At 58.3% G+C, this 11,032-nt stretch overlaps 2 protein-coding genes across 3 annotated transcripts in view; one reads left to right on the forward strand and one right to left on the reverse strand.

Moving 5' to 3' along the window:
* Positions 1 to 10,209, reverse strand: part of TBC1D17 (TBC1 domain family member 17) — a 14,789-nt gene extending 4,580 nt beyond the window's left edge. The window contains exons 1-9 of the mRNA XM_015565439.1: positions 9,940 to 10,209; positions 9,417 to 9,515; positions 8,829 to 8,903; positions 3,277 to 3,400; positions 2,455 to 2,662; positions 1,874 to 1,985; positions 1,617 to 1,775; positions 1,133 to 1,261; positions 946 to 1,049 (exon numbers count right to left, since the gene is read on the reverse strand). Coding sequence (XP_015420925.1) covers positions 946 to 1,049; positions 1,133 to 1,261; positions 1,617 to 1,775; positions 1,874 to 1,985; positions 2,455 to 2,662; positions 3,277 to 3,400; positions 8,829 to 8,903; positions 9,417 to 9,515; positions 9,940 to 9,960 — 1,031 coding nt within the window. The 5' untranslated portion in view covers positions 9,961 to 10,209. The remainder of the gene's footprint in view (positions 1 to 945; positions 1,050 to 1,132; positions 1,262 to 1,616; positions 1,776 to 1,873; positions 1,986 to 2,454; positions 2,663 to 3,276; positions 3,401 to 8,828; positions 8,904 to 9,416; positions 9,516 to 9,939) is intronic.
* Positions 10,210 to 10,258: 49 nt separating this feature from the next.
* Positions 10,259 to 11,032, forward strand: part of AKT1S1 (AKT1 substrate 1 (proline rich)) — an 8,892-nt gene continuing 8,118 nt past the window's right edge. The window contains exon 1 of one of the 2 annotated variants that reach the window (XM_006765931.2): positions 10,259 to 10,449. Coding sequence is in view for 1 of the 2 variants with exons in the window: in XM_006765930.2 (XP_006765993.2) it covers positions 10,961 to 11,013 (53 nt within the window). In the remaining variant the exon portion in view is untranslated. Of the gene's footprint in view, positions 10,450 to 10,928; positions 11,014 to 11,032 lie in introns of those variants that run through there. The other variant, XM_006765930.2, reaches the window with a different exon arrangement.

The raw sequence follows: 11,032 nt of genomic DNA on the forward strand, positions 1-11,032 counted from the left end.
ACCACCTGACACTGGAGTGAGGGCTGCTCCCCACGCCCCACATCCTCCAGCGCCGTGGTCACTAACCAGCTACAGAGGGGAAACTGAGGCCCGGGGTACAATCACTGGCCAGAATGCTCTCCTATGAAGTGATAAGTATAGAATAACAGGACACATTGTGAGAAGCTGAGTCAGACAGTAGCCTCGTGGCATGGAGCTTATGATGTGTGAACTGGAGTCGAGCCCAGGGCTGTGTTGAGGAGCGGGTAGTTGGCCTTCAGCGCACGGAGAGGTGGAAGCTGAGCTCACAAGTCATCGGATGTAGTCGGAGCTACGTGAACACTTTCCTGCTTGTCGGACTTTCTCACATCCTCGCTCGCTATGTGAGGAAAATAGGAACAAGCCCTGCTAATTACAGTGCAAGTGAGCCCAGGAAATGCTATTGAGAAACAGGGATCTGTCTGGACAACACAAGAAAAGTGGGGGGGAGAGCACCCTGTCTGTCTCAACTCGGTATCCACAGTAGGGTTCCTGCAGCCCCAGGGACTGATCACCAATTTCCTCCTCTACTTCACGCCGAAATTCCCAAAGAACTCCCCTACTTTTCTCTTACATGGAGTCTCAGTCTTAAGAATGGGCAGACTTCCAGGTATTAACTTCTGCATTCTCATTCAGAATTTAGAACACACTTTCCAACTAAAAAATGTTATGAAGAATGTCAGTGGAGCTACACAGCCAACATAATTCATAAGTTAGCAAAACTATTGTGTTTTTCTTAAAACAGGAAGACAGACCTATTGGCTAAAATGAAATGACATGGTTTATATCTCCCCTAAAAGGCATCTCTCTCCCGCCTGCCTCTCAGTCTCTGACAAATGCAGTGATGGTGGCCGACCCCTGATAGGCCGTGCTGGGCAGACCCAGCCTCTGCTCTCCTCCCACACCTGCGTGCCTGGGCTCACTCACGTCTTCTTGCGCACATGCGCCTTGTGCTCCTCCGCGGAGCCGTCCCAGCTGAGGTAGCCCAGGAGGAACTTCCAGGCCTCTCGCCTCAGGCTGGGGCTCAGACCCTGGGGGCGGAGCGGGCGGAGGTCAGAGGGGGCCCCCAGACCGCCGGCGGCCCGGCCCAGCCCCCACCAGCCCAGCGCCTCACTCCTGAGAAGATCCGGGCTCTGGGCTCGGGGACCTGCTGCAGGCGGCCCTCGGGGCCCACGTGGCGGGCCCACTCCTCCTCTGTGGCTGGAGGCGCCCCCTCCACGGCCGGCCGGGGCCCCAGCTCCACCTGCGGGGACACCGCAGTGAGTTCTGATGTGGGGGACCCCACAGCCCTCCCCAGCCGCATCCCGGCCACCTTCACGTCCCCTCAGCCCTTCTTAGCTCAGCAGACAGGTAATGTTCAGGGCGGGGCGGGAAGCAACTCCGTCCCTGGGTCAGGGACAAAGTCACCCCAAGTCTGGAAGGGCCCCCCAATAACAGCCAGCACCAGGAGCACAGGCTGTGAGCACCTTCCAGTCACTCACGCCCCCCGATGAGGGCGGTGCCGTTATTACCCCCCTTCTCCAGGGACGGAATGGAGGCGCTGGGGGCCCACGCCCGCGGTGGCAGCCCAAAGCAGTGGGGTCCGCCCTGCTACTCACACAGGAAATGACCTCGAACCCGGGCTCGGGCTCGTCGTCAGGGACCGGGTGAAGGTCGCGGGAGGCCCCCTCCGGGTGGGGCTGCAGGGCTCCCCGGAAGAAGTTGGTCACGCGGGAGAAGCTGTTGAAGGTGGTGGAGTAGGGGTCCTGGAGGAAGCGCTGGGGACAGACGGAGGGCTGGTCACACTCCGCCCCCCTTCTCGCCCCCCACACCCCCCCCCTTCCTGGCACAGCCTCTGGCCGCTGCTGGGACTCACGGACACCACGTTGGAGCTGTCCTGGTCGAAGAGCTGGAGGTGGTGGAAGGAGTTGGAGAGCGCGGAGGAGTCATGCGGGAAGACGAGGTAGAGGCGGGAGTCCTGCGGGGAGCTGGAGGGAGAGGGTTTGGTGACGCACAGGCCGAGGCCCCGCAGTGTTCTCGCCTCCTTCCACTGGGGGCTCCCTCCTCTCGGGCCTGAGACCACAGCTGGACCCCAGGGGTGGGCACGGCCCAGGGCGGATGAGGGCCTTCCCCCTCGCCAGTCAGGGCACTGACCACCCCCTCCCTGGTCGGGCGCGAGAGGCAGCAGCCGGGGAAGCTGTTGGACTGTGAGGAGGAAGCTGCTTTCTGTCCATCCATCCACCCACGCTGCTACGCCGGGGCTGCTGGGCCCTGAGCGTGAGAAACTCCAGCATCCTGGGACCGGGCCTGCCTGACACCAAACTACCCTCTGATGTGGCGGTTACTTGTGCCAATCAGTTCCCTTTTCCCGCCTCTGAATCCGTTTGAGCTGCTGCTCTCCCAGCGGAGGCCCTGCGGCCGGGGAGGGCAGAGCCTGGCGCCGAGGGGCATGCTCACCTGGCCAACAGCAGGTAGCGGCTGAGGACACGGAGCAGGGCGCGGGTGCCCCCGCGGTGGAAGTGCAGGGCGGGCAGGGAGCCCCCGGCCTGGGTCACCAGGACCAGGTAGGCCCAGCTGAGGCCTGGCTTGGACCGGCGGATGGACTTGAGCTCTCCCAGGCTCACCCAGAAGGCCCAGGAGTCCCGGGGGCAGCTGGGCTCCGCACCTGGGGGTGGCACCGTGTCGGGAGAGGTGTGGGGAGCCAGAGGGCACATGGCACCTGTCCTAAGAGCCCACAGGAGCCAGCCCCAGACCCCACCCTGGGGGAGCTCTGGGTCACCTCACATTCCATGGAAACACAAGTGAATAAAATGTGAACAGAGCCCCGCCCGGGGGACACGTGCCTGCTCCACATCGGCTCCCTGTGGCCCTCGCTCTGCCCCTGCCCATGTCACCTCCAACTCTCTTCACTCCACACCCCACCCTGGAGCCACAACAAAGGACCAGTGCCCACGCCAAGTGCCCCTCAGAGCCAGGCTCTGCACTGCCTCTTCCTGGAAGGGCTCCCCACCCCGGAGGGATCAGGTGCCTCCCTGGTGCCCCTCCTGCAGCACTCAGACGGCCTGGACTCCCTGGGGATGCCCACAGCCAACCAGAGAGCCTGGCAGAATGAGCAAGGCTGCAAACCCTGGGGACACTGGCCTCCCCCACCCACTCTCCTGGGACTGGAAGGCCAGGGTGGTGGGAGCCATCTTGACTGTGGGCAGTGAAGCCCATGGCACCATGACCACTGAGGGTAAGGTGTCACCACCTGGCCCCCAGGGGTACAGCTCAGCCTACCCCTTGTGGGTTCTGAGCGGCGGGGCCGTGGCTGCACAGTGCTGATGACAGCCCAGTCGGGTTCATAGCCGGGGTCAAAGGTTGGCTCGTCCTCTGAGGTGCAGGAGTCCCCTCCACTGGCATCCTTGGGAAAGAAGGGAAAAGAGAGGGGCTGTGGATTCAGTTTCTGGGTCAGAGCAGTGAGGCTATCCTGGAAGGTAGCCCCGTTGAACAAAGAGGGAAACTGAGGCACAAAGAGGGCACCAAGGACTGGGACTGGGCCAGGGCCAGGACTCAAGCCAAGTCTCCTGGTGCTCGTCATCAGAACATCGCCGCCTGTGAGCGGGAGGTCCAGCAGGCGGGCTGTGCCGGGGCTGCGAGGTCTCAGTGCTGGGAGCAGGCAGTGCTCACCAAACCGCGCTCAGATCCCTGTGGGCCCACCAGGACAGCTGCGACAAAGACGACACTGCGGGGTGGGGTGCGGGGGGGGAGGGGAGGGTGCGGCAGCCGCAGTGGAAAAGCCTGCAGTTCTCAAAGCGTGAAATGTGGAATCACCGTGTGGAATTACCCAGCACCTCCCCGCCTAGGCATGAGCCCCAGAGAAAGGAACGTAAATGCCCACGCAGGAACTCGACAGTATTCCTGAGGGCCGAGAAAGGGAAACAGCCCAGTGTCCACCAGCTGAGGAACAATCAGTGTCAGAGCCACACAGAATATCACTCGGCAATAAAGTGGAGCAAAGCTCTGACCCACGCTGCAACACGGACGGACCTCGAAAGCACCCAGAGCAAAGAACCCAGACACACAGGACCGTGAACTGTGTGATTCCGTCTATGAAATGTCCAGAACAGGCCCATCTGTGGACAGAAAGGAGACTAGTGGTCGCCAGGAGCTGGGGGATGGGAGAGGGGGAGCAACTACTGACAGCTAGAGGGTTTCTTTGGGGCATGCAGGGCGGAATGTTCTGGAATTGGACACTGGCTATGGCTGCAAAATTGTGCAAATACTAAAATCTATTGACTTATGCAATTTGAAAATCTTGTTTTACCATAAAATTGAGCTGTGGTAAGTAAATTCTGTCTCGATAAAAGAAAAAAGTAGCCGGCTCACAGGTTATGAAAATAAGGTGAGAGGTGACGTTAGAATCACAGCAACATGAGAGGGTCCCCTGGTCACCCCTGGAAGTCACAGCAACAGGTTTCCTCACAAGGCTGAGCGGTTCCCCACCTGCGATGAAGCATCCGAAGGTGGGGCGTTGGAAGGAACCGGGAGGAGGGGAGGAAGAGGAGCTGAGACAGGGCCATGGATGTGGGTTCAGGAAAGGGGGGATCAGGTTGCCCCCTGCACTCCCTGCAGCCCAAGGAGATACAGGTGTGTTCCCTGCCTGCATGGTCAGCACCTGCTGCTGCTGCAGCTGAGCCCAGTGACCAGGGAGGAGCCAGCACAGAGGTGCAGCCGTAGTATTTTGGCAGCCACTACTGCCAAACAGAAAAAGCCACAAGCTGGCCGCCTCCCCGCCGCGGGCCAGCAGCGGGCCCCAGAGGCTATAGCATTGAGTATCAGGCCACAGAACCCATTATCTGCAGCCCTGAACACTGGGGAGGCATGTGGCTGATGTGGCTCAGTTGGTTGGGCATCATTCTGGGCACTGAAAGGTTGCCAGTTCGATTCCCGGTCAGAGCACATGCCTCCGGGAGGACTGCAGGCTTGATCACCTCGAGGTGCAGGAGGCACCCAATCAATGTCTCCCTCTCATATCTAAAAATCAATTTTTTTTAAATCTTAAAAAAAAAAAAAACAACTGGAGAGAAATAAGCATCTTTCCCTGAGCAGGAGGAGCACACTGTGGCTAACCCCAGTGATGGGTGGGGCAGAGGTGAGGCAGCTGAGGTCAGGCAGTCGCCATTACTGGGAGAACAAAGCCACCAGCCGGCCTCTCCCCCGTCACTCCGCCCCCACCCATCACACTGCTGGCAGCGTCTGGCTGCAACAGACAGCACTGGGATTTCATGGGTCTGGGGAAGCCCACCGCCACATTCCCCCACAGGGGTGGAGCCCTGAGATGGAGGCAACCTGTCAGAGGAGACGCCCATTCTGAGCAATCCTGAGAAAAAAGAGCAAAGCCGAAAGTATCACACTCCCTGACTTCAAATTATACCACAAAGAGACAATAATCAAAACAGTATGGTATTGGCAGGAAAACAGATCCACAAACCAATGGAACAGAACTGAGATCCCAAAAATAAACCCCTATGCATACGGGCAAATAATTTTGACAAAGGAGCCAAAACACATCCAATGGAGAGAAAAAATCCTCTTCCAATTAACAGCGCTGGGAAATCAGAAAGCCCTAAGCAAGAGAACGAAACTTGACTGTTGTCACCATACACAAAAATTACTCAAAATGGGTCAAAGACCTAAAAACTACATATCCCAGGCTCCCTTGCAGCTACAGTGCCAAACACAAGACAGAGTCTACCAATCCAATACACTAAGATCTGGAAAGTGGAAATTAGGTGAGGGCAACTTCCTGCCACTTTGGCCTGTTGGGCTGATGAGCAAGGAGGAGACTCATCTGTCTTCATCTTCCTGCCCTCGAAGAGGCAACGGGGGCAGCGGTGGGGCTTCCAGGCCCAGTCACTGGCTTTGTAGCAGCGTTGATGACTGTGCCCTTGAACTCAACAGCACCAAGGCTGTCCCATATGCCACAGCCCTCATTCTGGCAGTGGTGGCAGCCCTCTCACAGAGTGCTGAAGTGTCAGTCCCGTTCCTCCCGCCCTGGTGCAATTCTGTCAGCTCCACTCCTCTGCATGTCATCCGTGCTGCCAAAGTAACGGGAGACTAACTCCTGCACCCAGCCCTGCATGTCGAGAGCGACGACACAGAAGGACGCAGCCTGGATCTACCCGTGGCCATTTCTGCTGCTGCGCCCAGGCTGACTGAGCCCCCCAGCAATCGCCTCCCCAGCATTCCCTGCGGTTCTAGGTGGCCTACAGACCCACTCTGCTGCCAGTGGGAACGGAGATGGTATCTGTGGGGAGTCTGAGGACGGAAAGTTCCTGGTAAAAAAGGCACCTACGGGAGTGAACACCCTTTGGTTCACCTTTGGGTGTTGTCGAGGGAGAATACCGTGTTTGGAGCTGTAGCAGGGCCATGAGGGGAGGGCCAGGAACTGGCAGGGACACCTGCCCACAAGACTGCCGAACCAGCCCCAGCAACGCGTCTCTGCCCTCTGTGCTATTTGCCAAATAGCATCTCCCTGCCTCTCAGGCAAACAGCAGGATCACAGCTCAATGAACCCTCCTGGCTGGTGGGGCCGTGCAACGAGTTCTGGCCAAGGGGCTGGGACAGATCACTTCCAGGCTGGATTTTAATCTGGCTCTTTCTCTGCCACAAGGAATGGTGACTGTTTTTGTTGTTCCACTTGTTTATGCAGGCTCCTTGAGTACTTGTGATGAGCAGAGCTCACTGGCCAACCTGCAACTCACACAGTCAAAAAGGCTGGAGCTCCAGAGGCCCTTTTGGACCTAAAACAGCCTTGAGGATGGCTAGGACATGCACGGGGTGGCAGCGCAGGATGGAAGGACACTGGGTCCTCACACACGTGAACCTGTACTTCTGGGCTTTTTTTTTTTTTTTTTTGAGAGAGAGAGAGATTTGTTGTTCCACTTGTTTATGCATTCATTGGTTACTTCTTGTATGTGCCCTGACCGGAGATCAAACCCACAACCTTGGCGTATTGGGATAAGGCTCTAACCACTGAGATACTCAGCCAGGGCTGAACTTCTGGGCTTTTTAATGGGAGAGCAATGAGCTTCTACCTTGTGTAGGCCCGTTATTCCTATTTCTGTCACTCACGCACAGCCAAATGCAACTCCTAACCAGTGCAGAGGGTTTCTGGGAAATTTCATTTTTCTTGATGAGGACAGATGTGGTTGGTACCACACTCGCCCCCTTCTTCTTGCCTTAAAAGGTAGGTGCTCTGGCTGGAGCTGAAGCAGTTATTTACAGCCACGAGGGCAACCACAGTAGGTCTCAGCGATCCAGGTGCTGACGGCAACCATCACAGGCCAGTAGCTAGGCCAGGGGTGGGCAAACTTTTTGACTCGAGGGCCACAATGGGTTCTTAAACTGGACCGGAGGGCCGGAACAAAAGCATGGATGGAGTGTTTGTGTGAACTAATATAAATTCAAAGTAAACATCATTACATAAAAGGGTACGGTCTTTTTTTTTTCTTTTAGTTTTATTCATTTCAAACGGGCCGAATCCGGCCCGCGGGCCATAGTTTGCCCACGGCTGAGCTAGACGGTCAGGGAGTCTGACCTCTTGGAGTCCTGCGTCTGTTTAACCTGCCACCAGCCTGGTTTTGTGTTCCTTGGGGCTGAACGAATCCTGAATGCCTGTCTTCCCTCCTGCTGACGCCCACCCTCTGGGTTTGCTGTTTGGAAGTGAGAGTGCCAAGGACGACAACAGTATTCTCTAGAACAGCCAGACTGCCTTCCAGGTTGGTGACAGATGCAAAACCCTGGTCCTTCTGCCCCAAATCCCTGGGGGGCAGCTGCCTGGGATCTCCATTTGTACCCCCCAGGTCATTTGAAACCCTGTGGCCCCCGCTGAAGCTTCCTCCTCTCCCCCTGGCCCATCACACTGCCCCCTCCCTGACCTTCTAGCCTCCAATCTCCCTCCATCTGGTCCTTTGGCCCAACTCGCACATGCCCCCACCAGGGAGCTTTCTATACTCGCACCTTTCTCTTCCCACGGTTGCCCCCAGGGTCCCCAGGACAGGATCCAAGCTTCAGAGCCTAGCATTTCAGGCCCAACCACCTTTCAGCAAACCCCTCTGCGGAGACGTACCACATCCCCTGAGCCGGAACCCACTTCCTCCTGCCCCTCTCATCTTCAGAATCCCAGCCCAAACGCCTGCTCCCCAAGAAGCAGGGCTCTAGAAGCAGCGTCCTCAGGCTCAAACACAAGTTCCAACAACCTCCTAGCTTTTTTAACCTCGGAAAAGGGGCTTCCTCTCCCTGTGCCTCAATTTCTCAGAAACAGAATGGTCATGAGGACTTAGGTAGGGTCTGGGCGGGATCGTCTCTGGGTGCCAGCACCATCCAGCACAGGGCCTGGCCAGGAGCAGCCCCAGGAGACACGTACTGCGAAGGGCGAGGTCCTGGACTGGGGGAGGTAGGGGTGCCTTGGACGTGGGCGAGTAACCTCGGTCGGGTCCTGTTCCCTCCGCGGACATGACGGCAGGGCTGCCCCAGAGGGAACGCCACCCTTCTTCCGTTCTTATGGGCCAACAACCGTGCCGCCCAATCCTCAGGCCCAGCCGTCTTCTTGTCCCGTGGGGCTCTCCCAGGAAGCAAAGGGGGTACGGGGCAGCTGTCCCCGCGGCCACGAACCCGCTTTCTTCCCGTGAATGGGCATCTTCAGCCCCATCTCACAGAGACAGGACACCAAACAGGGTCACATCTGCCCCGAGGGTAGGCGTGGGACTGCACCCAGCACTTTCAAGTGCCTTCCACTGCCTGGGCCTAGGACGCCAGTGGAGAAGAGGCAAGCTAGGGAAGCCTACCTTCTTGGAGAAGAGGATCTGGGTGGAATCTCCAGCCTCCTCCACCGGAGCCCAGTGCAGAAGGACGTCGTTGTCCTGAGGGAGGGAGGGAGAGGTTAGAGGGGCTCCCCTCCTAACTCCCCAAACCATACTGGCAAACTTCTTCCCCGTTTTAGGCTTTCAGCTTGACAAAGCCTTACCCCTCTCTCCAGTCCCCACCCCCTAAGGCAGCGGTTCTCAACCTGTGGGCCGCGACCCCTTTGGGGGTCAAATGACCCTTTCACAGGGGTCGCCTAAGACCATCGGAAAACACATACGTAATTAATCACTATGCTTTCATTATGTTCAATTTGTAACAATGAAAATACATCCTGCCCATCAGATATTTACATTACGATTCATAACAGTAGCAAAATTACAGTTATGAAGTAGCAACGAGATTAATTTTATGGTTGGGGGTCACCACAACAGGAGGAACTGTATTAAAGGGTCGCGGCATTAGGAAGGCTGAGAACCACTGTGTCCCATCGCTGACAACCAGATGGCACTCCGACAGATGCAGCCTCCACCCCGCTCTGGTCCTGCCCGAGCCCGGCCACCCCGGCCCACCTTCTCCACAACACGGACGACGCCAGCGATGAGGGAGTCCGGGTCTTGGTGCTTCTTGGCGCTGGTGTGCAGGTACACGCCTCCCTTCTCAAACACCACCTGAGCACGGGAACCAGTGAGGGGCGGGGCCCCAGGGCAGAACCACACCGAGGGGCGGGGCTCAGAGGGGAGCCAATGGGAGCGGACCGGGAAGGGGCTATCCCCCCGGTGGGCGGGGCCCGAGAGTGGCGAATCCCAAATACCAACAAACTAGCAAGGCTTCGGGCCCGGAGGCAGAGAAGGGGTCGGGGATCGGGGTTCGAGGGGGTGTGGATTCCAGAAGGGGCGGGGCCTAGGACAGCATCCCAGGGGCAGGGCCCGAAGATAAGGGTCTTCCCTGGGGCAGAGGCGGGGAGGGCGAGCGCGTTATCAGCGGATGGTGTCTCCGCCGGGGAACGGCCGGGCTCCCGGGGCGCGGCCCGGGAAAATAATTATTTACACTGGAAATAACTATTTTATCAATAACACCTTACCTCCAAATTACCCTGTAACCGGCTCCCTCCATAGCCGCGGCCGAGGACCCGCTGACCCGGCTTCCTCCTGTTCCGGGTCAAGGTGCTGTCACGTCCGGATAGGAGCCTCCCCTCGGTCCCGGGAGAGTGGTAGCGCCCTGGCCCGTCCTGGAAGGGGAGTGGGTATCACTATTTTTCTAAATGGGGTGGTGGAACTTGCGCCACGAGCGTTCCAGTCACGAGGGTTTCGGCCCCTCGGCGCTGACGGCGGGGGCGGAGCGAGGGTGCGCAGGCGCAGTGCCCCCGTCCTGACCGCGAAGTAAACAAGGAGGCGGGGCCTGGCCCGCCCCCGCGCCCCAAATCCGAGACGCCTACTCCTTCCCCCGGGTGGTGCCCTGGCATCGAAGCCGAAGGGGTGCCATTTTGCTTGAGGGCGCGGACAAGGACCGTCCGCTGAGGCCATGTTAGTGCGGGGCAGTCTCATCCCTCTGCAGGGCACGAGGCGAGGTTCTGGGAAAGAGAAACCGGGAGAGGAAAAGAAGGTGAGAAGCTGTGCATCGCAACAGGCTCTGAGGGATTCGGGTTAACGGGTTGAGCCCGTCAGCGTCCCCGGGAACGAAGCGGTCCCAGACGAAACCACGAGTCACCGCCGGGAGAAAGCCTTCCGGGCTGCCATATTGCAATTGGGCAAACCGAAGCAGGAAAGGCTGGCCTGTTGGATCTTTGCCAGTCTCGGTACCGAAGGGGCTAGGCCTGAGGGCGAGCCCTTATTCATTATGGTCAAATGATACTAGGCTGGTTGCCATGTCAAGAGCGGGCATGGCTTTCTTCTACTTCTGTGGAGAAGGTTGATTATAAGTGAGGGACTGTGGTCCCGAGTGTTTATGTGCAGGCCGCCATATTGTTTTTTGGGGGGGGAGGGGTCACTCCATCTTTCTTGTGGGCAGTGAAGTCCCCATGGCCGCCATCTTTGGCTCGGGCGGCCCCGCGGAGGAGGCGGAGTGCGCAGCGCGGAGGCGGGCCAAATGCCCGGAAGTGACGTTCAGCGCCGCCATGTCTTTTGAGGGCGGGGACGGCGCCAGGCCGGCCATGCTAGCTCCGGGCACGTGAGTGGAGGCGGGGGTG

The sequence above is a fragment of the Myotis davidii genome, unplaced genomic scaffold, assembly GCF_000327345.1.
Source record: "Myotis davidii unplaced genomic scaffold, ASM32734v1 scaffold2100, whole genome shotgun sequence".
NCBI classification, from domain to species: domain Eukaryota; kingdom Metazoa; phylum Chordata; class Mammalia; order Chiroptera; family Vespertilionidae; genus Myotis; species Myotis davidii.